The sequence below is a fragment of the Podarcis filfolensis genome (genome assembly GCF_964270895.1).
Source record: "Podarcis filfolensis genome assembly, chromosome: 17".
NCBI classification, from domain to species: Eukaryota; Metazoa; Chordata; class Lepidosauria; order Squamata; family Lacertidae; genus Podarcis; species Podarcis filfolensis.
Genome location: NC_139621.1, coordinates 37,359,759 through 37,385,068, shown reverse-complemented (window position 1 = coordinate 37,385,068; position 25,310 = coordinate 37,359,759). Strand labels below are relative to the sequence as shown.

The 25,310-nt window shown below is 46.9% G+C and overlaps 1 protein-coding gene across 2 annotated transcripts; it reads left to right on the top strand.

The window, feature by feature from the left end:
• The first annotated feature begins 1,389 nt into the window (after positions 1 to 1,389).
• NOP2 (NOP2 nucleolar protein) lies at positions 1,390 to 24,325 on the top strand. Of its 2 annotated transcripts, none has more exons than XM_083593339.1 (16): positions 1,390 to 1,579; positions 5,746 to 5,791; positions 7,150 to 7,217; positions 9,145 to 9,383; positions 11,130 to 11,173; positions 12,572 to 12,729; positions 14,319 to 14,518; positions 17,236 to 17,325; positions 17,412 to 17,499; positions 17,696 to 17,836; positions 19,265 to 19,404; positions 19,795 to 19,884; positions 21,510 to 21,632; positions 22,124 to 22,221; positions 22,326 to 22,456; positions 23,765 to 24,325. In XM_083593339.1, the coding sequence occupies exons 1-16, from the start codon at positions 1,474 to 1,476 to the stop codon at positions 24,085 to 24,087; spliced, it is 2,085 nt and encodes a 694-aa protein (XP_083449465.1). In that variant the 5' UTR covers positions 1,390 to 1,473; the 3' UTR covers positions 24,088 to 24,325. The 2 variants fall into 2 exon arrangements, with proteins under 2 accessions (XP_083449465.1, XP_083449464.1); XM_083593338.1 differs by having other exon boundaries at positions 1,415 to 1,579; positions 9,139 to 9,383.
• The last annotated feature ends 985 nt before the right edge of the window (positions 24,326 to 25,310 follow it).

Here is a 25,310-nt window from a genome sequence, read left to right as displayed (position 1 = left end):
TCCTGAAGCAAAGTTCTTAACCCGAGGTAATATTTCTGGGTTAGCGGAGTCTGTAACCTGAAGCGCATGTAACCCGAGGTACCACTGTACAGGAACTGGACACACTCACCCATAAGACAAGGTAAGGGGACCACCTCAGGTGTCAGGATCCACAGAGGCAGCAGATGCTGATGTAGATATTTTATTTCCCCCTTGTTCCATGTAGCTCTTCACTCACCCTTCTTCCCTGGTGGGGAGGGGGGCACTATTTTGTGGTTCACCTGCGTTGCCAAAATGTCATGGGCCAGTCCTGCTTTTGAGGAAACGAAAGTCTGGACTGGTGGCCGTTTCCAGACAAGATCCCCTATTCTGGGTTCCCTCCATCTATGGCAAGGTCAGCAAACCTTTTCAGCAGGGGGCCGCCGGTCCACTGTCCCTCAGACCTTGGGGGCTGGACTATATTTGGGGGGGAATGAATTCCTATGCCCCACACATAACCCAGAGATGCATTTCAAATAAAAGCACACATTCTACTCATGTAAAAACATGGCGATTCTGGGACCGCCCACGGGCTGGATTTAGAAGGCGATTGGGTCGGATCCGGCCCCTGGGCGTTAGCTTGCCTACCCATGATCTATGGGGACAACAGCAAGCTGCTCAGCTGCCTAGATTGTAGATCAAGGGGGACACAAGTGCATTTCTTGAACTGCCAGTTTCAGTCACAAACTTTCTTATGGGGTGAAGGGACAGCAAGGGCTGCCCACTGAAATCAGCTGGAAAAAGCCAGGATTTTACTGGAGCTGTGATTGTGTAGTAACTTACAACCCAGCAAGAAAAGTGAATAACAAAGTTTCCCACGCTTTTCAACCCAGTGGGTCTTAAATCCGTGTCAAAAAGTGGTTTTGCTTAATTTTTAATATTGAGCTTTCAAATTTGCCTGCAAGCCAATGCAGCCCAGTGACTTAGGACAGTCCTCCAATACGGCCAGCGAATAAAATTGCATATCTGATGCAGTAATAAGGTTTGATTTAGCACTTAAATCCCTTATACTTAACACCTTTCCGTTTGCGACAGGAGTCCCAAGTACAGTAAGCCCGCAACTGATACGCATTTAACTTTTGTGCATTCAGTTTAAGGCATTTGGCAAAAAATATATAAGAATTAAGAAGGGGCGGGTGTTACGCGCTGCTGCCCCCCAGTAACAAATCAAGGTCATGAAACGAAATCCTGGTTTTTTTCTCCCCTGGGTTCCACGGGCAGCCCCCACTTCCGCCTCGCGGGAGGGAAGGAAAGGGAAACTCCGCCCGCGCGGCTCAGCCCCCCCACTTGGCCGCGAATGCTGAATGAAACAAAGGCTCAGCCGGTCGGCGAGGCTGGCCAATCAGCGCCCGCCGGCGGGGCGGAAGGAAGGAAGTGCGCGCGGCTGAGCCTGGGAAAAGGGGGCAGCCCACGTGCAAGGAAGCCACGCTCGCCTCGCCGAGGAAGAGGGAAGCCATGGGGCGCAAGCTGGACCCGACCCGCAAGGTGAAGCGCGGCCCGGGGCGCAAGGCGCGCAAGCAGCGCGGAGCCGAGGAGGAGATCGCTCGTTTCCTGCCGCCTGGTAAAATTGCGACACCCCCCCTCCCCACACACTTTGGGTTCGGCCCTGCGGGGTGGATCGACACCGGAGAGTGCACGTGCTGTAGAAACCTCAGCCCGCTTGCATTTTGGATCGCGCGTAGAAAGCGCGCATTTGTTGTCTTTATAGCGGGGGGTCTGGGATTAAGCTGCCTGGTCGGCCCCTGCGAGAGCAGGATGCCGCGCATCGACGGGCCGTCGATCCTATGATATAGAATCATAGACTTTCAGAGTTGGTAGGGTCCGCGAGGATCACCCGGCGTTTCTCAAACGTGAGTCTTCAGCTGTTGTTGGACTACAACTCCCATCAACCCCAGCAAGCAGGACCAGCGGTCAGGGATGGCGGGAGTTGTAGTCCAGCAACAGCTGGCGACCCACGTTTGAGAAATACAGTGGTACCTCGGGTTACATACGCTTCAGGTTACAGACTCCGCTAACCCAGAAATAGTGCTTCAGGTTAAGAACTTTGCTTCAGGATGAGAACAGAAATCGTGCTCCAGCGGCAGCAGGAGGCCCCATTAGCTAAAGTGGTGCTTCAGGTTAAGAACAGTTTCAGGTTAAGAATGGACCTCCGGAACGAATTAAGTACTTAACCCGAGGTACCACTGTACTGATCTTGTCCAACCAACCCTCTTTAGTGTGGGACTGTGCACCCACACGGGGCTCAAACTATCAGCGTAATCAGCGCCACACTCCAACCAATTGAGCTAAGCAATCCTTCTGTTGTTTTTTTTTAAATATTTATTAAGATTTTACAAAAACAAATATACAAAAACACATAATAATAGAAACAAAAAAATAAGAATAAACACACAGAAAAAATAAGAAAAATTAAAAACAATTCTTTTTCATAACTTAAAACTCATTTGCTTGTTTCTTTGACTTCCTCACACCTCCCCTTCTTGTATTCCCATTTAGATAATCAAATCAGCAAATCCTTACCCTCTTTCATTTATCTTATCTCTATACTTAACATTTTATAACTCAGTATTTTCATCCATTATCAATTCATTTTTGCATATTCTTATTAACTTTGTTGCTAATACCACTTATTTCCAATCCAACATCATTTTAATTATGTTTTTACCTATTTATACCCTTTTTCCATATTCTTAAAGCATTACAGCTGGAAACCACTTAATTTCTATCCAACATCATTCTAACATTCATTAATTTTACAGTATTTCTGTAGATAATCTTTAAATTTCTTCCAATCCTCTTCCACCGACTCTTCTCCCTGGTCTCGGATTCTGCCAGTCATTTCTGCCAGTCCCATATAGTCCATCACCTTCATCTGCCATTCTTCAAGAGTGGGTAAATCTTGTGTCTTCCAGAGCTAAGCAATCCTTATGGTTCTGCCTTGCTTAAGCGCATGACAACGTCCCTTAGGGCACTGCAATGGAATTCCGTTAGCTGCTGCAGTGGATGTACAGTCATACCTCGGGTTACAGACGCTTCGGGTTGTGTGATTTTGGGTTGCACACTGTGCTGAACCCGGACGTACTGGAACGGGTTACTTCCAGGTTTTGGCGCATGCGCAGAAGCGCTAAATCGCGCTTTGTACATATGCAGAAGCGGCGAATCATGACCCGTGCATGCACAGACGCACGGATTGCAAATGTGCCTCCCGCACGGATCACGTTCGCAACCTGAGCATCCGCTGTAGTCTGTTTTCTGCCCGCCTCTAGTGTGCTAAAGGTGCAGCCCCATGTATGCTTAACCAAAAACAAGCAAGTCCTGTTGGATTTGCTCTGAATTTGCCTCTTAGTTGCAGTGCTTAGGGTTGCTAGACACATGCTAGTTCAACTCTCTTCTTTCTCACAAGATCACTGGTGGCCACTGGCAATCCGCCATGCCTCCACCGCCGCATCTGCGTTAGGGATGATAGTAGTTCTACTTCACAGGGTTGTTGTTGGGGATCTTAAGGTGTTACTGTTAGTGCTACCTGCCCTTCTCAAGCAGGCCCCAGCAATGTAAAATTCAGAATTAAAATCAGCTAAACCAGTTCACAGGGATAGGGTGGGTCCTGAAAACACGCGTCTCAGATGTCAGAGGCAAAGGTATCATAAGAGGCATGCTTTTAATTTTTGAAACTTGCATAGTTTCTGTAGGGTATTCCATGGGTCTCCTGATTTGCACTGAAACTGGTGTTTCATGTCGAGTTCAGCATCTTCTGAGCTGCAGCTCTTGTTTTTAGTATGTATAAGCCTATAACCTGTTTTGCTTCTGGAAAAGGACTTCGTGTAGGCTTTGTTCACCAGACGACTTGCTGGGGGATGGCTGGATTCATCTTGCCTCTTCTGCTGAAATGTTTTCTCCATGGCTTTTCTGACATAGTGTTATAGGGCTGGGTAGCCAATGTGGTCCCTTTGCATGTGGTTGGACTACAGCTTCTTCCATAGCCACTGACACACATACTTTACATACTGGCTGACATTTCTCCAACCCTTCTTTATTCCTGCTTGTGGCAAACGATGGTTTGGTCTTCTGAGAACGAGCCTTGGGCTCCCTTGCTCTCTTCCCCCTTGTGCGTTGTCCACTATTTCCTCCTCGTTTGTTCACACAGGCAAACCATGGTTTGCACTTGTCTGCAAATGTGGGTTTCAAACCAGGGTTTGATTCTTCTTGGCAAGCAAATGTAAACTATGGTTCATCTGTCTCAACAAAATAGGGAAGGGTGGTTTGCTGCAAGCAGGAACGTGGAGTAATTGATTGCTGTGTGCAAGGAGAGAAAGGAATGCGCGGCGCATGGGTCTGCAAAGCTAAGGTTACCAGATTTTTTTCAATGAATCTGGGAACACTTTAAATACATACATACATACATACTACATGTTCGGGACGTTGACGCTGCAGTGATGGCGGTGGCAGATGGGCGGCCGCCGCCTTGACCTCAACCGCCACATTTCCCCTTCCTCCGAGGCTTCTGTCTCCTTTCTCCATGAGCCTGGGCAGCCCCTGAGTTGCTGGTTCTTCGGTGGTGGTGGGGAAGCAGTGCGCAGTGGGTCAGGCATGGAAGGCGGAGGAGGGCCGAGAATGGCGGTGGGGGCGAGGCTCGAACAGCGTGATGCCTCCCTTCCCATCGGAGCAGCCCCAATCCCCCTCCTACTTGTGTGCAAGCAGGAGGGGGTAGGGATCCCTCAACTGGGAAGGGAGGCTTTCCGTTGCCTAACTGAGAGATCCCTGCCCCCTCCTGCTTGCACGCAAGTAGGAGTTGGGAGGCTGCTCCGATAGGCAACATGAAGCCTCCATTCACAGCTTAGTTGCTGGGGTCAGGGAAGGTGGAGGCAGCCCGGACGCTGCATCTTAGAACCCCTGCACCACCATCACATGGGGACTTCCCAGCAGCTCCTGAAGCCAGCCAGAGCCAATTGCTCCGGGCTGCTGAGACTGCCACTCCTGCATTTCCCGGGGACATTATATGAAATCCGGGGACATTCCAGGGATGGAATTTGTCCAGGGACTTATTCGCAAATCCGGGGACCTTCCCCGGGAAACAGGGATGTCTGGTAACCCTAGATCTTTCCATAATACCCAAACCATGGTTTGGGACAGCCTTGTATGTAAGCCCTTGCCTGGTAGCCATGGATGACAAGGAATTGTGTGCAGGTGAGTGGGTGAACTGCTGGAGAACTGTTCTGCCCCAGTGCAGAAGCGTGTCAGGCAGCTGTTGTAGGAGAGATGGAGCTCTCTGTCCCTCTCCCACCAATCCCTAGCTGGCCACTAAAAAAACGTGTGGTCTATTAACATTTGAGAACTTACTTCACGAATCTGGATTGGCATTGCATCTGGGAAAACTGTAGCAGCTAGCTTTCCTTTCTTGCCCTGTCCCAAGGAGAAATGGGTCAAGAGAGAAGATCAGTGCAGAAAAGCAGCTTTGACTCTTCCTTTTCCCTGTGATATTCCTATCCCCTTCTCCTTTCTCTGGGTGTTGGTGGCGGTTTCAAAACTCTCAACAGGCAGAGATCTCTCACTGGGGGTAATGGCATTGCAGCCTGACAGTTCTGCCTCCCCGGTTGAGATTTTGTCCTGTTTGAAATCACATTAAATGGAGTCGGGAGGCCTTGATGCTTTCTTGGTCTTGCTTGCTATATTGCTGTATCAGCCTTCTAATAATTTTTTATTGTTCTTTTTCTCCTACTCAACCTCCAGATTCCTCTGACAGTGCAAAGAAGCTTTCCAGTCATGCTCGACGAAGGTTGGTAGTGAAGACGGTTTTATTCAGAATGATGCTTTGCTCTTACTTTTAAATAAAACAGGAGAACAAAATTTTTGCTGCATTGACACCTGCAGTTGTTCTAACCTAATTTTGACATGCTGATTTCATATCTGAAGTTGGTTTTGTTCTGTAAGCTCTAGGTTTTTTTGCAATTCGTGTTTTTCACTTTTCACCATAATCTTTGTTTTTCACAATGCAAGAATTCAATATTTTTATTAAATACATAGCCAAAGTAGTACAATATGAGTATAAATGTAAGTGACTTATATAGCATTGAACAAGACATGTATATCTATGTACAGTTGGAGGTATGCAAAAAAGGGGGAAGAATTTTTTTTCATTTTCTTTTGCATGAGATTTTTTCAACTCTTCTTATATGTTTCAATGCTGATTTAAAATCTGAAATCGATTTTCATGTACATGCTATAGTTATCTTTCAATTTCCGACTTATTTACACATTTTTGTCTACTTGAAGCAAGCCGTGGTCCGATCTGAAAAATATAAATATTTAGGTCACAAAACTATAAAAATAAATAAAAATTAAGTTTGCAAAACAATAATTACCATGTGGTTAGGGTAGATCAATGTGTCAGTGTCCACTTATCCCCAGTGTAAATATGACATATCGGCAAAAGTCAGAAACGGCAAGATAACTATAGCATGTACACAAAAATTGTTTCAGATTTGAAATTTTATTAATGTAACTGCTTTCTAAAGAAAATGATGTTAGAATGCACATTGTAAACGAGTGTGCTTGCCACTCATTGCTAGGCCATCTTTGATGAGATTTGCCAGTAATTGTGTGGTTTGTTTGAGGCATGGCTCTCATAGTAGGTTTGCTTCCACAAGGCTATGTGGGTTGAATCCTAAGGATTTGATTCTTATACTCAAGCAGTCCAGATTAGAATTAGAAATGGAGAAACGTAATTGGCAACAGATTGCCAAGCCTTGTGTTTTAATGTTGATTGTAGTGCGTCTGGCTATGGTTAACTCTACTTTTATATTTGATATTCTTAGGAACTAAATAGTTGTGCTAGCAGGAACCAGCACAGAGTCCTGCTATTGCAACAGGATTAAAAAATATATATCTTCTAAATTATACTTGCTGCCATTTTTTAAAATATAGGCACATTCATCTTATCGTATATATTTTTCTTTTCCTCTAGAAAACATGATACCAAAATGACTTGAAAAAAATTAATGTGTCCTTAAATTCCGAAAAAAAAGTAAATGTGTCCTCTTACTGAATTCTTGGCTAAAACTTTTCTTAGTGTACATCGATTTATTTTGGTCTCTTAGCCATGCTTGCTTTTAGCTCATTCTTGTCTTATTTTAGAGCTGCAAAGAGACGAATCAAATCTACAAAGCCCCAGGCAGATGCAGATGGCCCTGATCTCCAGACAGGTGAGGGGGCATCAAATTCATTTTTCTTCATCACTTTGAAGAGGCTGTTATTGCTCTTTAGTGCCTAGTGCAGATGGATATAAAGAGGAGCTGCAGCAGGCTTCCTCAGCCTCGGCCCTCCAGATGTTTTGAGACTACAATTCCCAGCATCCCTGACCACTGGTCCTGCTAGCTAGGGATCATGGGAGTTGTAGGCCAAAAACATCTGGAGGGCCGAGTTTGAGGGAGCCTGAGCTACAGGTTGTTGGTTGAGTGTTTCCTTCCTTGTGAAAACCAACAGAGGTGATTCCCTGCAGACATTGGTGTCGATTCCAGCAGGATTTCTGTACTCCCCGCAACCTCCAGCTGTGCCGCCTCCCCACACCCTGTTCTTTTATGGGTTGTCTCTTGAGCCTCAGGAACAACTTTCCAAGGTGTGCAATAGACTCCATCTTCATCTTTTCTGCCTCTGCTGGGATTTGGGGATGCTCTCTCTTTTAATACAAAAAGGTAACAGTGTTGGTCCGTATTTGGCAGTAACCCTAGAATTCAGGCACCTTAAAAATCAGCAGATGTATTGTGTCACAAGCTGTCATAGCTAATAGCAAACTTTCATCAGATGCTAGAAGATTTTGAGTTCAGGGCAGCCTCCTGTCTGCTTCTGATGTCTCAAAGGAAGGAGAAAGACAGAATTCCTTCTTGATTCCACATGCTGTAACAGTCAGGAGATTACAAACAAAAACCCCTCACAATTATGCACCTCTCCCCCCCGCAAAAAAAAGTTCTTTATGTATCTTGCTCTGTTTTCAACCCAAAAAAGAAGCACTTATGCCCTAAACTCTCAACCATAGGTTGTAGCTTGCTCATACTCCCATCTGACAAAAGTCCTAGTTGATGGAAGTACAAATTTAAAGTACTTACACCAGATCGATGGCAACTTATGCCCTAGGAGGTAGACCTGATCTTTGAGCTCAGCTGTTTATTCTGGTGGCAGGATTGCTTGCTGTGGCATACGACCGACCTGCCGACATCGTCTTTGGCTTCCATTCGTTTTTAATGTGTGACATTTTAATGTATTCTTAATCCTTGTTGGAAGCCGCCCAGAGTGGCTGGGGAAACCCAGCCAGATGGGCGAGGTGGTCTTATTATTATTATTATTATTATTATTATTATTATTATTATTATTCTGCAAAAATGTTGTTTTTGTAAACATGGGTTTTTTTTATTCCTTTAAAGTCATGGCGCCATATTTTTTTGCTCCCAGTACGTTTCCGAACACAATTCAAAGTGTTGGTGCTGACCTTTAAAGCCCTAAACGGCCTCGATCCAGTATACCTGAAGGAGTGTCTCCACCCCCATCCTTCAGCCCGGACACTGAGGTCCAGCGCCGAGGGCCTTCTGGCGGTTCCCTCATTGCGAGAAGCAAAGCTACAGGGAACCAGGCAGAGGGCCTTCTCGGTAGTGGCACCCGCCCTCCCACCAGTTGTCAAAGAGAGGAACGCCCTCCCACCAGTTGTCAAAGAGAAAAATAACTACCAAACTTTTAGAAAACATCTGAAGGCAGCCCTGTTTAGGGAAGCTTTTAATGTTTAATAGGTTATTGTATTTTAGTGTTTTGTTGGAAGCTGCCCAGAGTGGCCGGGGAAACCCAGCCAGATGGCTGGGGTATAAATAATAAATTATTATTATTATTTCTAAGGACTTCAGGTCCTCACATGTCTTTGATTCTTCGCTGTTTTAATCTTGCGTTTCATATTTTGCATTACCTGTTGGCCTTTCTCTAAAGTGCCTCCATACTTGAGTTAGAGGCCTTGAATGCTTGGATTTTTCTCAGGAAACCGAAGTATGAAGCGCTGTTTAGAACAGGTACAGCTACAGCTGCTTCAGAACATTTCTTCTTCAAGACCTGTTCTAAATAGTTCCTTTTGGTCCTTCTTTGGAGCTGCAGAGATGCCTTTGTTGAAGGGCGCAAATGGAAGAGCGGCCGCACAAGATGGCCGCCAGCGTGGCTTCAGCGATGGCAATGCTTCTTGGCTGACTCCTGCAGCCTCAGGAAAAAAGAGACCGAGACCCGAAGAGAGTGATGAAGAGGACAGTGAAGCACTTGATGAGAGCGGCGGAGATGGTGGAAGCGAGGAAGAGATGGTGGACGACTACGGAGATCTGTCTTCTGATGACGAAGGGGAGGTAAGGATTCCTTGGCCTTCCATGGGTGAAAATAATTCTTACTGTTGGGTGGGAAAGAGTTTGCGTTGTATAACTCAGCTGTGACTTGGTAAATCTCGCATCTGAACCTTAAGTCTACTGTGAGGTATTAAAAATAAATGGTAAGTAACTTAAACTGATGGAATATGCGCAGCTTGCGGATCTAACGTATAGAATAAGAGAGCGAGAAGAACATTCGTTTAAAGAAGATTGGAGAATGTTTACTGAATATATGGGGGGAATTGTGTACGCTTGGAAACGTTGGCATCGTTAAGACAAATTCAACAGTGTAAATAAGTTTTGATGGAAGTAATAATGGAATACTGAATGGTTTACATAAAATAGGCAGGGATTTATGATATGTAAAATGAACCACGGAAAGAGAAGAAGGAAAGTCATTGATACTTTAAGGTTGTATAAGTGAATATTCTAAATTGTAAAACAGAGAGAGAGTGTGTGTGTCTTTAAAAAGGAAAGGGGAAAAATATTTCAGTAAGAAATGTGCATATTGTGCCACTTCCCTCACCCTTGCAACTGCAGGGATGTTTGTGGCATTGCAAGTAGGTGAATGAGTCATTTGGCTCTTAACCTGCTGCTTCTCTGCTGCAAATAGATTTTTGCATTGCAATTGATGCTTCTGGCTCTGCCAGTGAATGTGTTTCCCAGCCCCTAGAATTCAGACAAGGTTCCCTTCCGTAAAATAATCGACTGAAAAGAATTGCCAATGCAGGCAGTGGAAAACCTTTCTGCTTATGACAATCTCTTGCTAGCATACTCCTCCGAAAATCTTCAGTACTTCATCCTTCTTAAAATATATATACAAATGCTATATATTTATACACACAAAAATTCTAGGGGTTTCATTTTCACCCTCTGCATGCTGCACCAGTGAGGCTGAGTTGTTGATTCCTGGGGCCAGATGTCAGGCAGCAATGTTCAAGGCCATGTTAAGGAGGAATGTGTGTATCTTGCCTGGGAGGAAGCAAGATCTGCTTTTCTCAGGCAAAGTGTTACTCAAGAGGTACCAGAAGGAAATGTTTGAAAACCAATGAACGACCATTATCGATAGGTAGAAGAGGATTTACTCTACTCGGCTATTTTGAAGACAGGCTATAACAATGTATAAAAACCATCTTGAAATTGGTAATTGAACAGGTGATGTGTAGGGAGAAGGGATGAATGTATTTCGAAAGGGTAGTTGGAAAAGTTGTTTTTTTTGGGAGCAGCAAAATGAGGGAGGAAAATAGAGGGGACACCTGGGGTGGGTGGGAAGTCAACTTTTAAATTTGTGTTAATTTGGTGGCAATTTGTTTAAAATTATGGAATATCAATAAAAATAATTGGAAATGAGATACGAATACAAACCAGTATAAACAGATGCGTGAATCTGGGAGATAGATAGATAGATAGATTCTTTATTGTCATTACACACGTGCAACATTGCACAAGTGCAACGAAATTGGATGCCATCCCTTAAAAACAACAAAAGCAAAACAACAACAACAACCCACAAACCACATTCCAGCCACACCCACACCCACACCCATCAATCCGTGTGTCTACTTACAATGAACAGTGTCGACTTCTCCACCCTGCAATTCCTGTTGTGGATCTGTGTTATCCTTCTTGATGTGTGAGGTGTATATCTGACATCTGATTAAGCTGTCTCTCTCTCTCTCTCTCTCTCTCCTTTGTGTGTGTCTGTCTTTTTTTTTAATTTAAACTCAGCTCTTGCCTATAGAACAAGCTGCCCAGAAAGAGAAACTGGAGGGGTGAGTAAACCAAGAGATTTAGATTTTGTGGGCCGACGAGCCCTTCACCCTTTTAGAGCAGGCCTTGCCAGCATGTCATTGGACTCCCATCAGCCCTCAGCCAATGTGACTGATGCTCGGGGACGGTGGGAGTTATAGTCTACCAATATCTGGAAGGCACAAAATGGAGGCCAGTATGGTGCAGTGGTCAGTGTTAGAAACTCAGATGTATAATCTATAAACGCCAATTGGCACCTTAAACCTAGGCTGCAGTCGCCACAATGGAATGTCTAGGCACCGTTCCCACCTCCCACACACCCCATTGGACTTACGATGATGATTCATTCCATTTTTATATCGCTTTATATTTTCAAAAACAAATCTCAAAACGGTTTACAACACATTAGGTAAAAGGTAAAGGGACCCCTGACCATTAGGTCCAGTCGTGGCCAACTCTGGGGTTGCGGTGCTCATCTCGTTTTACTGGCCGAGGGAGCCAGCGTACAGCTTCCGGGTCATGTGGCCAGCATGACTAAGCTGCTTCTGGCAAACCAGAGCAGCGCATGGAAACGCCGTTTACCTTCCCGCTGGAGAGGTACCTATTTATCTACTTGCACTTTGATGTGCTTTGGTTGGGTGACCTTGGAGCCAGTCACAGCCTCTTAACCTACCTGACAGGGTCGTTGTAGAGATTAACTGAGGAGCGGGGAGAACCATGTACTCCTTGGAGAAGACAGTGGGATATAAGTGCAATAAGTAACCTCTTCTGCATACTTGCTTAAGAAAGCTAGAGGGACCAGCTTGGATGGAGATGTCAGTCGCCAGCACGGGATCCAGAGATCTCCACATGGTCGCAATTGGACTGGCGCCTGGCTAATTTTCACCACTGGTTGCGGTTAGAGCAGGAGTTGGTAAGGCCTACCTTGCCTGGGCCAGTTCACTGCCGCGGAGCCCCCTCCATAGGCCAAACTGCAGGTGCGCGTGATTTCCGGTGTCTGCACCTGCGCAGGCGCGATTTACAGCGCCACGGAAGTGAGTCGCTGTGCTGCACTGGTTTAGCACAGCACAGGGACTCACCGGGCGGGCCGCTCAGTTCGGGAGCAGCTTGGCAGCCGGTAAAACGATCCCTGTGGGCCACTTCTGGCCCATGGGCCTTAGGTTGCTGACCCCTGGGTGAGAGTGTCGGACCAGGGTCTGGCAGGCCAGGGTACAAATCCCCACACAGTATATGCTCAGTGCCTCTCAGCCTAATCTACCTCACAGGTTTGTTGTGGGGATTAAATGAGGAGCGGGAGATCCTTAGCGAAAATGTGGGGTGTAAAATAAGACTGAACAACATTGGCCACCCCTGTATAGGGGTCTGCACTCCAGCGAGCGGTAAAACTCTCCTGTTGAAATGCTTCCCTTTCTTGGAATCAGCCCGGCCTTCAGCAGCGATGACAGTGGCAGTGAGGATGAGACGTCGCCACGGAAACGGGAGGCAGCTCAGGAGCAAAGCAAGGACACAGACCTGCAGCTCAACGTGGACACAGAGGAGAACTTTGTGCTTCCCAGCGGGCAGGAGATAGAGAAAGAAGATATCCTTCCTCTTGGTTGGAGATGGGGGCGCCTACATGTCTTTGGGGCGAGAGGGGAGATGTGCCGTGTTGCCCTGGGCTGTCCGCCTTAGGTTTCCTTGCACGCCTTTTCCTCTGTGGCCCCTTGGGCCTCTCCTTGGCGATGCAGCGGGGAGCTAACCTTTCTCAGGCCAAAGACCACGTTGACCCAGCGCCAACCAGCGGTTGCCACATGTTAAAGTGGAAATGGCCAATCTTTTTTAAAAAATTAAGGACAGATTTTGGGGGGTCTTGTAGGGGGTGTTGCAAAAATCTTTTGGCACCCAGCAGGAGCCCTTTGGGAGTGGTCACTTAAAATACGGTTACATATTTTTAACAGAGAAATTGTGGGGGGGGCCTTGGCATCATAAATTATTATTATTATTTATTGAATTTATATACCGCCCTATTCCCAGACGTCTCAGGGCGGTTCACAGAACAACATCAAAATATAAAACCTCAAACTATATAATAATTTTAAAAACGGCATCAAAATCTCACAGTGAGGAGAAATCAGTAAAAGAAAAAAATTCCTTATTTTTGTGATCGATTAAGAATGGTGGGAGGCTTGGAGAACAGCCCCCCAGAAAACCATTTGGTATCACAGCAGGAAACCTTTGAGAGCAGCAAGTTTTGGGGGGTTTTTAAAATTACAGGCCCCACATGCAGGCTAAGCACCCACATTGTAATGAGAAAGAGTGTCTGCGAGTGTCTGGGGGATCTCCTGGTTCAGATACCTAGCGCCTTCCTTTTGGTTTGAAACTCTTCGTTCGCAGTAACGGAGTGGTAATTCCAGCTTGCTTTTACAGGGCTGTTTCTTTATATATTTTTATTAGTTTTAAAATACAAAATTATAAAACATACCACACAATTTATCACAAATACATTCTTATTGGACTTCCATCAGCACCTCTGATAATCCTCTGTCTTATTCACTTCTTACGCATTTCCTAACTTAATATTGCCTTTATGTTTTTAACATATCCCATCTCCTTCTTCATTTTTTGCAATATTTCTAATATTATTCCTCACGGAGCTTCTTGCAAACCTACAAACGTCATCTGGTCATCGCAAATACTTTTCAAATAATCTGTAAATTTACTCCAGTCCTCGGTAAACTTCTGGTCCCGCCAGTTTCGGATCCTTCCCATTAGTTTATCAAGTTCCGCATAGTCCATTAATTTCATCCTCCATTCTTCCATCGTTGGTAATTCTTGTTGCTTACTACAGGGCTGTTTCAAGGAATGCCAACATGTGTGTGCAGGTCCTTGAATTCTTAGCTGCTCCAAAGTATTGTGAGGATCCACTTTTCCACTCCAGAATATACAGTCTGGGATCAGTACTGTATAAATGTAGCATTTCTGTATGTAACAGTGTGTTTTTGTAATATATTGGCTTAAGTTGTCTGTTTCTGCTTCTTTATGGTACACTGCTTGGAGATCTTTTTAATATATTAAGCAATCTGGAAATTAAATAATCAAATAAAAAATCAGGTGGGCCCCCTGGGTGGTCTGACTTGGGACCAGGCCTCAATCCCTGCCTCTACTGTTGCTCCTTAACATCCTCATCACCTGCGCAGCCCCCTGACCTGCAGCTCATTCACCAGCGCATAAAGGACAACATAGAGGTGCTTCAGGATTTCAGTGCGAAGCGAGAGGAGGGACACTCGCGGCAGGAATATCTCGCCCTTCTGCGCCGGGACCTTGCTGCTTACTACTCTTACAGCGACTTCCTGATCGGGAAATTGATGGAGCTTTTCCCACTCTCTGAGGTACTTTCCATTATTGTTATCCTAACCAGTTTTCTGCCTGGATAATTTCTTTCTAGGGATGTGGGTGGCACTCCTGAGGGTTAAACCACAGAGCCTAGGACTTGCTGATCAGAAGGTCGGTGGTTCAAATCCCCGCGACTGGGTGAGCTCCCGTTGCTCGGTCCCTGCTCCTGCCAACCTAGCAGTTCGAAAGCACATCAAAGTTCAAGTAGATAAATAGGTACCACTCTGGCGGGAAGGTAAACAGCGTTTCCATGTGCTGCTCTGGTTCCCCAGAAGCGGCTTAGTCATGCTGGCCACGTGACCCGGAAGCTGTACGTTGGCTCCCTCGGCCAGTACAGCAAGATGAGCGTGGCAACCCCAGAGTCGGTCATGACTGGACCTAATGGTCAGGGGCACCTTTACCTTTACCTTTAATTTCTTTCTGGGGATAACCCAGTTTTGGAGCCCACATGTTGTGGGGCTCCAGCTTCTTCCAGACCCAAGGCAGTGTGGCCCAATGGTCAGAGTGACGGGGTGTCAGGTCAGGGAAGGTTGCACTGAACTGTGGTTAAGTAGCACGACACCTGAATTTGACCCTTGATGGCAAGGCTGAATTGTTTAGGCAAGTACCATATTTTTCGCACCATAGGGCGCACCGGACCATAGGGCACACCTAGTTTTTAGATGGGGAAATAAAAAAAAAATATTTCCCCCCCCCCAGCCCCAAAGAGCAGCGTACAGGCTGCGCACAACCTCTCCCTGCCGGAGGGGTTGCGTGTGACTATGGCACAAGCCAAGGCAGTGAGCGGGATGGATCCCGCTCGCTGCTTTGGCTTCCTCTTTAGCCCCGTGCAATCTCTCCCTGCCGGGAGAGGCTGCGTGGAGCTAAAGAAGCCATAGCCCCGTGCAGCCTCTCCCTGCCGGAGGGGTTGCGTGCGGCTATGGCACAAGCCTGCATTTGCTCCATAGGACGCACACACATTTCCCCTCAATTTTTGGAGGGGAAAAACTGTGTCCAATAGAGCGAAAAATACGGTAGCTTCGAAACATTCTCATGGCTGTTCCACTGTCTGAAGGCTGTATTCACTGCTGAGAAGACTTAAAGCTTGCGGGATCTTTTTTTTTTTCCTTCAAACTAATTAACTAACTAAAACCTCCAAGGTCCACTGACTGGCAGTTTGTGGGTAGGGGAATAAGGTACAAGTTGAGTGTGAAAGGAGAATGGGAGAAGAAACTACAGGAGATGAGTAAAAATAATTTTGAGAGCGTGAAAGGAGAAGAAACTACAGGAGATGGCTAAAACAACTTTTGAGAGGCCTGTGGAAGTGGGGGGGAGCAAATATAAAAGTAAAAGCCACCTTCACTTAGAGGTATCAGGATTTGCCTGAAAGTGGGGAGGGGGGAGGCTGAATCACAATACCTCTAGAGTAAATGTAGCTTGAAAAAAGGTGAGCTGTAGAACTCATTACCTCAAGGGAAAAGCTGTGACACATAATTTAGCCATTTCCAAAGATGGATTAGAAAATTATGTCAGTAACTGCCAAGTGATTATGCCAAACACTCTCTTCATCAGCCATCATCTTGTGTTCTTGCACCATCGTTTTGCTACTGGTGGGCCAGAAATTTTCAGAAGCCTTATTTGAGCCCTTGGGACAATATGTTTGAGAATGAGGTGGTGCTGTTACATTTGCAGTGGTACCTCAGGTTACAAACACTTCGGGTTACAGACTCAGCTAACCCGGAAGTAGGACCTCGCGTTAAGAACTTTGCCCCAGGATGAGAACAGAAATCGCGCGATGGTGGCAGCGGAAGGCCCTATTAACCTCAGGTTAAGAACAGTTTCAGGTTAAGGACAGACCTCCAGAATGAATTAAGTTTGTAACCAGAGGTACCACTGTATATCCTACCTTCCTTTGAAAGGAGCTCAAGGTTCATCCCATTTCATTCTCACAACAGCCCCGTGAGGAGAAGTTCAGGCCAAGAGGCAGTGACTAGTCCCAAATCACCCAGTGAGCTTTGTGAGCTTCATGGCTAAGTAAGAGATTTGAACCCTGGTCTCCAACATCCTAACCACTAAAACAGAACACTGTACAGTGGTACCTCGGGTTATATACGCTTCAGGTTACAGACTCCGGTAACATAAGAACTTTGCTTCAGGATGAGAACAGAAATCGTGCTCTTGCGGCATGGCAGCAGCAGGAGGCCCCATTAGCTAAAGTGGTGCTTCAGGTTAAGAACAGTTTCAGGTTAAGTACGGACCTCCGGAACGAATTAAGTTCTTAACCCGAGGTACCACTGTACATCTTTTCACTTTTATTGACCTGCCTTCTCAGGCAATAGGGCTTAGTTGGCAGGTGATGTAAGACAGACCAAAGAAATAATTTTTTTTTTTTTTTAAAGAAGTATTTTCCCACACACAACTCTATGGAATTCATTGCCTCAAGATGTGGTGACAGCCACTCTCTTAACTTTCTTTCTTTTTTAATACCGATTTATGGAGAATAAATAGGTCTATTGGTGGCTGCTAGTCACAGTGGTTTGATGGAACTTCCAAAGCCAGTGGCAGCAGTACCAATCCCTGGGGAGCACGTCGGAGAGAATGGTGTTTCACGCCTGTCCTACTTGTGGGATTTTTCTCACAGGCCCCTGGTTAGCCACTCTCAGAATACGACTGCTCATAGGTGGCTCTCATGCCTTATTTTGGTCTTTCTCTCTTCACCCCTCCCCACGTTTAGCTGGTTGATTTCTTGGAGTCCAACGAGGTTCCTCGGCCCGTGACCCTTCGCACCAACACGCTGAAGACACGACGGCGCGACCTGGCTCAGGTGTGTAGCTGGCGGAGAGCCCCCCACCCTCAGGTGAACCCTGGTTGACAAAACCTCACTCTGCTTCTTTCCCCTTCATCCCACAGGCTCTGATAAACCGTGGGGTGAATCTTGACCCATTAGGAAAGTGGTCCAAAACCGGTCTTGTTGTGTACGACTCCTCTGTGCCTATAGGTGAGTAGAAGGCTGTGTTATCTTTCTCTTCTCTCTCTCTCTCTCTCTCTCTCTCTCTCTCTCTCTCTCTCACACACACACACACACACACACACACACACACACACACACACACCCCTCCGAAAAAACAATAACACCGCCACATTTCTCAGCAGCTGGTTTCTCATGGCTTTGCTTCTTCTCCTTTCGCTACCAGGTGCCACCCCAGAATACTTGGCTGGCCAGTACATGCTGCAAGGAGCATGCAGCCTTCTCCCCGTCATGGCTCTGGCCCCCCAGGAGAACGAGCGCGTCTTGGACATGTGCTGCGCCCCAGGAGGCAAGACCAGCTACATAGGTACTGATGGAGGGTTGGGACTGGACCAGGGGGGTGGAGAGGGGTCCGTACTGCCATCTTGTTGCCTCCCAATGGACCACAAAGCATAAGAGTGCTGCTCTTCTCTGCCGGCGAAGAGGCCGTCTCGCTGAAGGAAACTTCGGCTGGAGCCTGGGCTTGGGGGAAACTAGGCCGCAACACAGCAGAACCTCAACTGGGCTCTTTGGGAACCCCCCACCAACATTTTTCCACTGAAGGGGGAGGTAATCTATTTCTCCTTAGATGCACCAGGGCTAAATCAACCCTGAGATCATCCTCTGAGACTCTTCTTCATTTGCTTCCTCCACGAGAGGTCCTGATGGTGGCGACACAAGGATGGGCCTTTTCTGCAGTGCTCCCCATCTGTGACATGCTTTCCCCAGGAAGTCTCACCTGGTGCCTTCATACATCTTTAGGCACCAGGCAAAAACGTTCATTTTGAACCAGGCCTTGGGCTGACTGGCATCCGATGTCCTTTTAAATGCGTTGTGGGAAGGGGGGGGGCTATTGGTTTTGGTTTTGTTCTTATTTTTTATTATATATTTTTGTCTTTTTTTATATTGTCTTTTTTTTGTTGTGAACCACCTTGAGATCTACAAAAGTGGGGCGGTATACAAATTTAATAAATAAATAAATACTAAGTCCTAAGAGAGCCAGTGTGGTGTAGTGGTTAAGAGCGATAGACTCGTAATCTGGCGAATCGGGTACGCTTCCCCGCTCCTCCACCTGCAGCTGTTGGGTGACCTTGGGCCAGTCACACTTCTCTGAAGTCTCTCAGCCCCACTCACCTCACAGAGTGTTTGTTGTGGGGGAGGAAGGGAAAGGAGAATTTTAGCCGCTTTGAGACTCCTTCTGGTAGTGATAAAGCGGGATATCAAATCCAAACTCCTCTTCTTCTTGTGCTGATGTCTGATGCCATGGCTGTGTCCCAAGAGAAACCTGCTGCAAATCGACCTGTGTTTTTGGAGAAACTAATCCCACCTGCTCACCTTTGCTGTGTTTTTGGGTCACTGGGAGCCACAAGTATGGCTCATTTGACAATTTTGAGCTTATCTGCAGACTCTTCTACAGGGGCCCGCAATTTGCCCTGCTTCTTGTTTTCCTGTGTTGTTGATTTGGGAATTTAGCTGCTTGTGGGGTGCAATTCATATTCCTTTTTCAGCTGGCCATCTAGCTTAGGGTAAGAGATTGAAATAAGGGAGGGAGTAGAAGTTGCCTCCCATTCTTAGTGCTCAAGGGAGTCATTCTCCAAAGACCTTGTCTCTCCTCCTAGTGGAGGGCTGCCCAGAAAATCCACATCTAAGGAGAGAGGGCCTCAAGGACAAGATGTATGGGAGAAATTTTTCAGGGCTGGAGGGAGACCTGCTATTTCTTTGCAAGCGCTAACCCATTTGCATTCTGCTTTGGCAGCCCAGCTGATGAAGAACACGGGTGTGATCCTGGCCAATGACAGCAATGCCGAGCGTCTACGCAGTGTAGTGGGCAATTTGCACCGCTTGGGAGTCACAAATGCTGTTGTGAGCAACTGTGACGGGCGCCAGTTCCCCAAGGTATATATGGTTGAGCAGGAGGTGGGTTGAGGGCATTGGGTTTTGTTTCGTTTTTTGATGGCTCTGACCTTTCTTGACCTAGTGGATCCCTGGCGGGGAGCGGGTACAGATGCTGTCTTGAAACTTGGGGCAGGATTCCACCAGTGTAGACGGAGACAAGGCAAGAGTGACAGTCCCTCAAGTTGAGTTGTCACCTCCTTTCTGTGCTGGGCGGAGAAGGAATCCCCAAGTGATGGGGATGGGCAGGGACAGTTGCCGCTGTTGTGTCTTCTGCTGACCTGGAAGGTTTTAAGATACCCATTTGGTGTCCAGGCGGCCAGCCCAAGAGAGGGAGAGACCATGTAGAACTGAGGGAGAAACATCCTCCTGAATGCATTTTTCTTTCCCAAGGTACTAGGTGGCTTTGACAGGGTCCTGCTTGATGCTCCATGCAGTGGAACAGGTGTTATTGCAAAAGACCCCACGGTTAAAACCAATAAGGTGAGTTGGGCCTTAATCGCTGCAGTGGGGCATTGGGAGGGGTCTGTCAGGAGCTCGTCCTACACTCAAGTAGGACCCTGGCAGAGACACATACCCGACTGGCATGTTCCCTCCCTCCTGGTCATTCGTTCGGGAGCTTCAAAAGCTTTCTTCTGCCCGAACATCACAGCGACCAATGCCAACAGGCATCGGCACACTTAGGGATCCGCAGAGTCCTTGCAGCTTGCATGACAGACCTCAGCAACTCAGCATTTTGGTTAATCTACTTTATTTACATATAAACGCACACGGAGCACTGCAACATGGCTCCCTCTCTCTCTAGCATCAGACAGCAAAGAGAAAAAGAACAAAGGACAATAGTCCCACTTCACGGAACACAGTAACACAAACATCCTGTCTCCATCACTTCCCACACTGTGGAGTCAAAACATACACCGTCATGTGATAGACAACAATCCCATGACTGCAATCACGGAGCAGGAATTCTAACAGGGTCTTCATCTGTGTGCAGAAAAAGAGGGACTTGGAGCTGCAAAATCTGCTTCATTTTATTTCTTACCAAAACCTCTTGGAGGATATTTGGGGGGAAGTGAGAGAGGTGTGTTGACAGCAACAATTATACCACAGATTACTAAAGGTACAAGAAGTGCAAGAGGATGCCAGCGTGCTTGATGAATAAAGTCAAGGAAGCAAAAACGAGGCAAGAAGGCCTTCGTTTTTAAAAGGGTGGCAGCGTGGCCCAAACGAGAATGAAATTAAGCACAGGCTCTGGCAAAACAAATGTTACGGCAACAACCAGGCAGGCAGCAAACATTTTGACCATTGTATAGCTAAGTGAAAGGATTATAGCACGAGATGAGGGAGTTTACAGAGAAGCTGAATTGTTTATTTCTGCCTGCCTACACTTCAAAAGATGCTTGGCAGTTGCCACACCTGAACCAGTTTTGTGGGGAGGGAACCTGAAGAAAGAAGTCAAACAGAATGCAGTTTTAGGGCTAATGGGCATATTCTTAAAACTTAACCAAATGCCAGGATCCAGGTGGCTTAAACCTAATAGTTTTTGAAAGAACTCAAGATGTACATCATAATGACACAAGAAGACGCTTGTACCCAATCACAGCGTTGGTGTGGTCTTTGCCAAAGGCTCTCCTAGGCCCAAGGCCTGCTAACTAAGATCCTTCCAGCTGGTGATGCCAGGGCCTGAACCCTCTGAAGCATTCTGCATGCCAAACATGAGTTCTGGCTCTTGAGGCCCCTCCCCAAACTCTGGACTAAGTAGTGACAGAAAGTGCCTTCTAATCTCACCTCTTCCATGAATTTGCTGGGTTGCGTTCAGCAAGTCGTGTCTCATCTTTAGCACCTCAGCGCCACCTACAAATGGGAATCACAGTGGTAGGAGGTTTCTTCAAGGGCTGTTGGGAAATGTAAACCAATGGTGGGAAGTGGGTGGCCCTCTTAGGTCCATTGGAGAGTCTAATTCCCACCTTGACAATTGGGACTGATGGGAATCTGAGTTCAGCACCATCTGCAGAGCCTCAAATGCCCCATCCCTGGTATAAACAATGTGCTGCTACACGAACATTTCATCTCACTATTACCAATGTGCGTCTGCCTTGTTCTTTCAGGATGAGAAGGACATTTTGCGCTGTGCCCATCTGCAGAAGGAACTGCTGCTCAGCGCTATTGACTCGGTTAATGCCGCCTCAGAAACAGGGGGCTACATCGTGTATTGTACGTGTTCAGTCATGGTGAGTCTTCTTTCCCCTGTTTAGTCTTCGCTGCCCCAGGCAGTGGAGCACCCCTTCCCAGTAGAAAGCTTTAAGGACGCGGGTGGCGCTGTCGTCTAAACCCCTGAGCCTCTTGGGCTTGCTAATCAGAAAGTTGAATGTTCAAATCCCCGCAACTGAGCTCCCGTTGCTCTGTCCCAGCTCCTGCCAGCCTAGCAGTTCAAAAGCACGCCAGTGCAAGTAGATAAATAGGTACCACTTTGGCGGGAAGGTAAACGGCGTTTTTGTGCACTCTGGTTTCTGTCACGGTGTCCTGTTGTGGCAGAAGCAGTTTAGTCATGCTGGCCTCATGACCCGGAAAGCTGTCTGTGGACAAAACGCCAGCTCCCTCAGCCTGAAAGCGAGATGAGCTCCACAACCCCATAGTCTCCTTTGACTGGACTTAACTGTCCAAGGGTCCTTTACCTTTACGTTTTTAAGGAATCTGACCGTCCATTGTCTGTGTTTGACAGGTGGAGGAAAACGAGTGGGTGGTTGATTACGCCCTGAAGAAACGCAATGTCCGCCTGGTGCCGACAGGCCTGGACTTTGGCAAGGAAGGATTTACCAGGTGTGTCTCTCTGATCCTAAAGCTGGAATGCAAGAGCAGCTCATGATTATCATTGCTCTCGGCAACTCACAACGTGCAATCTTTGTGTTCCCCTTGACACTCAGGTTTAGGGAGCGCCGTTTCCACCCTACCTTGAAATCCACTCGCCGCTTCTACCCTCACACCCACAACATGGATGGCTTCTTTGTCGCCAAGCTCAAGAAGTTCTCCAATGCCATTCCCAAGCCTCCAAAAGGTAATGGGCTGGAGGGTTTGCCTCATCAGTAACCTTTGTTTTCTTGCCAAACGAACGCTCCCACAATTCTGTGTCCTGGAAACCGTTTCTTGGCTGCCAGGTATGGAATTTTGCTGAACTGTTCACTGCAACACTCTGATCCTGTTGAGCTTTAGTCAAGTGGTAATACTTTTGTTTTGAAGCGGTGGGGTTGTGGCATCTAGCATATATTTTTAGGTTTTTGGTTCTGCTTTAAATATAACCTGGAACAGGTAGAGAAAAATGTGAACAGTGAGTGATGGGGCTTGCGGAAGACGTTCTTATTTTCCCGGCAGCCTGTTTTTGCTCTTAATTGGTCTGCGTCTTTTGGTTGGGGAGGATGTATCCTTTTTTAGGTTATTGCTGAATGAGCATTTTTAGTTAATAATGGTTTTTTATGACTTTAGGAAGGAAGGAAGGAAGGAAGGAAGGAACAGCTGAAATACATTCCAGACTTTGTGCTCTATCAGCGTTTTGCAGTATTTAGCTGCTGATATATCACAATGTTGAGAACCCGATATTTCCCAGCCCTGATACATTTTGTATACACCAAGCAGCATACGTCACTTGGGCTAGAACTTCCCATCGCTTCACCTGACCAGATCATCATTATCATCATTTATTACTTATACCCCGCCCATCTGGTTGGGTTTCCCCAGCCACTCCAGGCAGCTCCCAACCGAATATTAAAACACAATACAGCATTAAACATTAAAAACTTCCCTAAACAGGGCTGCCTTCAGATGTCTTTTAAACGTAAGATAGTTGCTTATTGCCTTGACATCTGATGGGAGGGCGTTCCACAGGGCAGGCGCCACCACCGAAAAGGCCCTCCGCCTGGTTCCCTGTAACCTCACTTCTCATAGTGAGGGAACCACCAGAAGGCCCTCGGTGCTGGACCTCAGTGTCTGGGCCAGAACGATGGTGGTGGAGACGCTCCTTCAGGTATACAGGACCAATGAGGGCATAAGTGGCAAACACCCAAATCTTACAGATAGTTCCCCTTTCTGGGCTCAGCCCAGCAAGCCGAGCCCACAGATAAGGATAATGTCAAAGCAAGCCTATTAGCTTATAGCAAAGCATAAACATGATGAGCTCATTGCTACAACACCTAACAATTAATTGGGGGGGTTACCTTGCCTACCAAGATGGCATTTGCAGAGCTTCTAGAACCGCAATGCTCTCCCTTTTCTTTGTGGTCTTTGCCTTGTTCCCACCCTGCTTTCTCTTTCCCTGCTTGCTCCAGTGTTGCTGCCATTGTTCTGGTCTAACGCTTGCTTCTGTTTCCAGACGAAGAGCCGAGCGGGGAGCCAGCTGTGCAAACAGCAAAAGAGGGATCTGTTGCAGCACCAGCTGAGCCACCGGCTAAAGCGGCGAAACGCGTCGAGTCGAAGGCCGTTAAGAAGCAGCCTGCAAAACAGGGACTTTCTGCCAAGGCGCAGCCTGCAAAAGGAGAGTTGAAAGGGGATGAGCAGAAGAAGCTTTTGGTCTCACGGCAAGGCTCCTTCCAGAAGCGGTCCAGACCCTTGAAGGCTGCTCGGCCCTCTCCGGGAGGTGCGAAAGCTCGGCCAACCCCCAGCAAGAAGCGCAAGGTGCACCGAAACCATCAATAGGGAGGAAATTGCTTGGTGCTTCTCTGACAGCTGCCAGACAACGCTAGTAGGACTGGCGGGAGATCCCCCCCCCCCAAGGCACTTTGCCCTGGCAAGACCTGTGCCAAGTTAGCATTCAGGCACTCTCTGCACACCGGGGCTGACGTAAAATATTTAATTTTCTTTTAGCCCTCTTGGAAGGGCAGAAACTGTCTGAATTTGTCAGTCATTAAAAGATTTTCTACCTGGTCGTGTGGCATGTTGGGTGTAGGATTTTATTTCAAGTCTCAGTATGGTTTTTATTTTCATTTTTTTCCACAGCTGAAGTAAATACTGTTGGATCTAAACTAAAAGGGGGAAGGGGGTTTGGTGGGGGAAGGAGACGGTGGGGAGAAACAGAGAGTGGCAAGGAATAGGCTCTGGCAGAGCCCACTGGGCATGTACTTCATACAAACAAGTATGGATCCCAAATCTTGGAGTGCTTATTCTTTTTGTGCTGCCTTTTCGTATGTTTTAAGAATAGGCACGTCTTCTGACTACTGAGCTGTTATGGGGAGGGATACTCCCCTTCCAGTGTTGCAACACCCGTCTTTTGACCAATAAAGCAAACAAAAGTCCAGTTACGTTGCCCCTTCATCAAGGCCCACAGAGTTGTGTTGTAATGGAGCACCTAAGAATTTTCAGTCTGCCCCCCACTTGTCCGTCACTAAGTAGCTCTGTAATTGAAGATCCGAGCCAAACCTTACAGAGGCCAAAGCAGTTTGCCATTGCTTCAAGTGTATAGGGAAGTCCAGCTCTCTGGTCCAGGCCTCCCATGGGTCATTCACATGAGATTTGCCATTGCCCTCTTGTAGAGGGTGGTTTTTGTATAGTTCACCAAGGCCATCAGGTCCTCCCACACTGGGTTCCGGAGGTGCTTGCTTGACGTGGGGCACCCCACAGCACCTAGCTTAATCTGGGTAGCCCATTCATTTTCATCACATGAACCTTGCCCCACAGACTCAGAGGAGTGTCCACTATTCCAAATCGGACTGCGTTTTCTTGATAATATGTGTAAGAGTCCAGTTGTCCAGTGCTACCAGTGTCCTTGGGAACGAGAATTCCCAGATAAGTTAGTTCAGTGGGACACAAATGGAAATTCTTATAATAAAAATAGACTGGCAGCAAATCATCAAGAAGCACAAATTCTGATTTAGATCAGCTGATCTTGTTGGCATCTGTCTGTCTGAAGGGATGATGGTAGG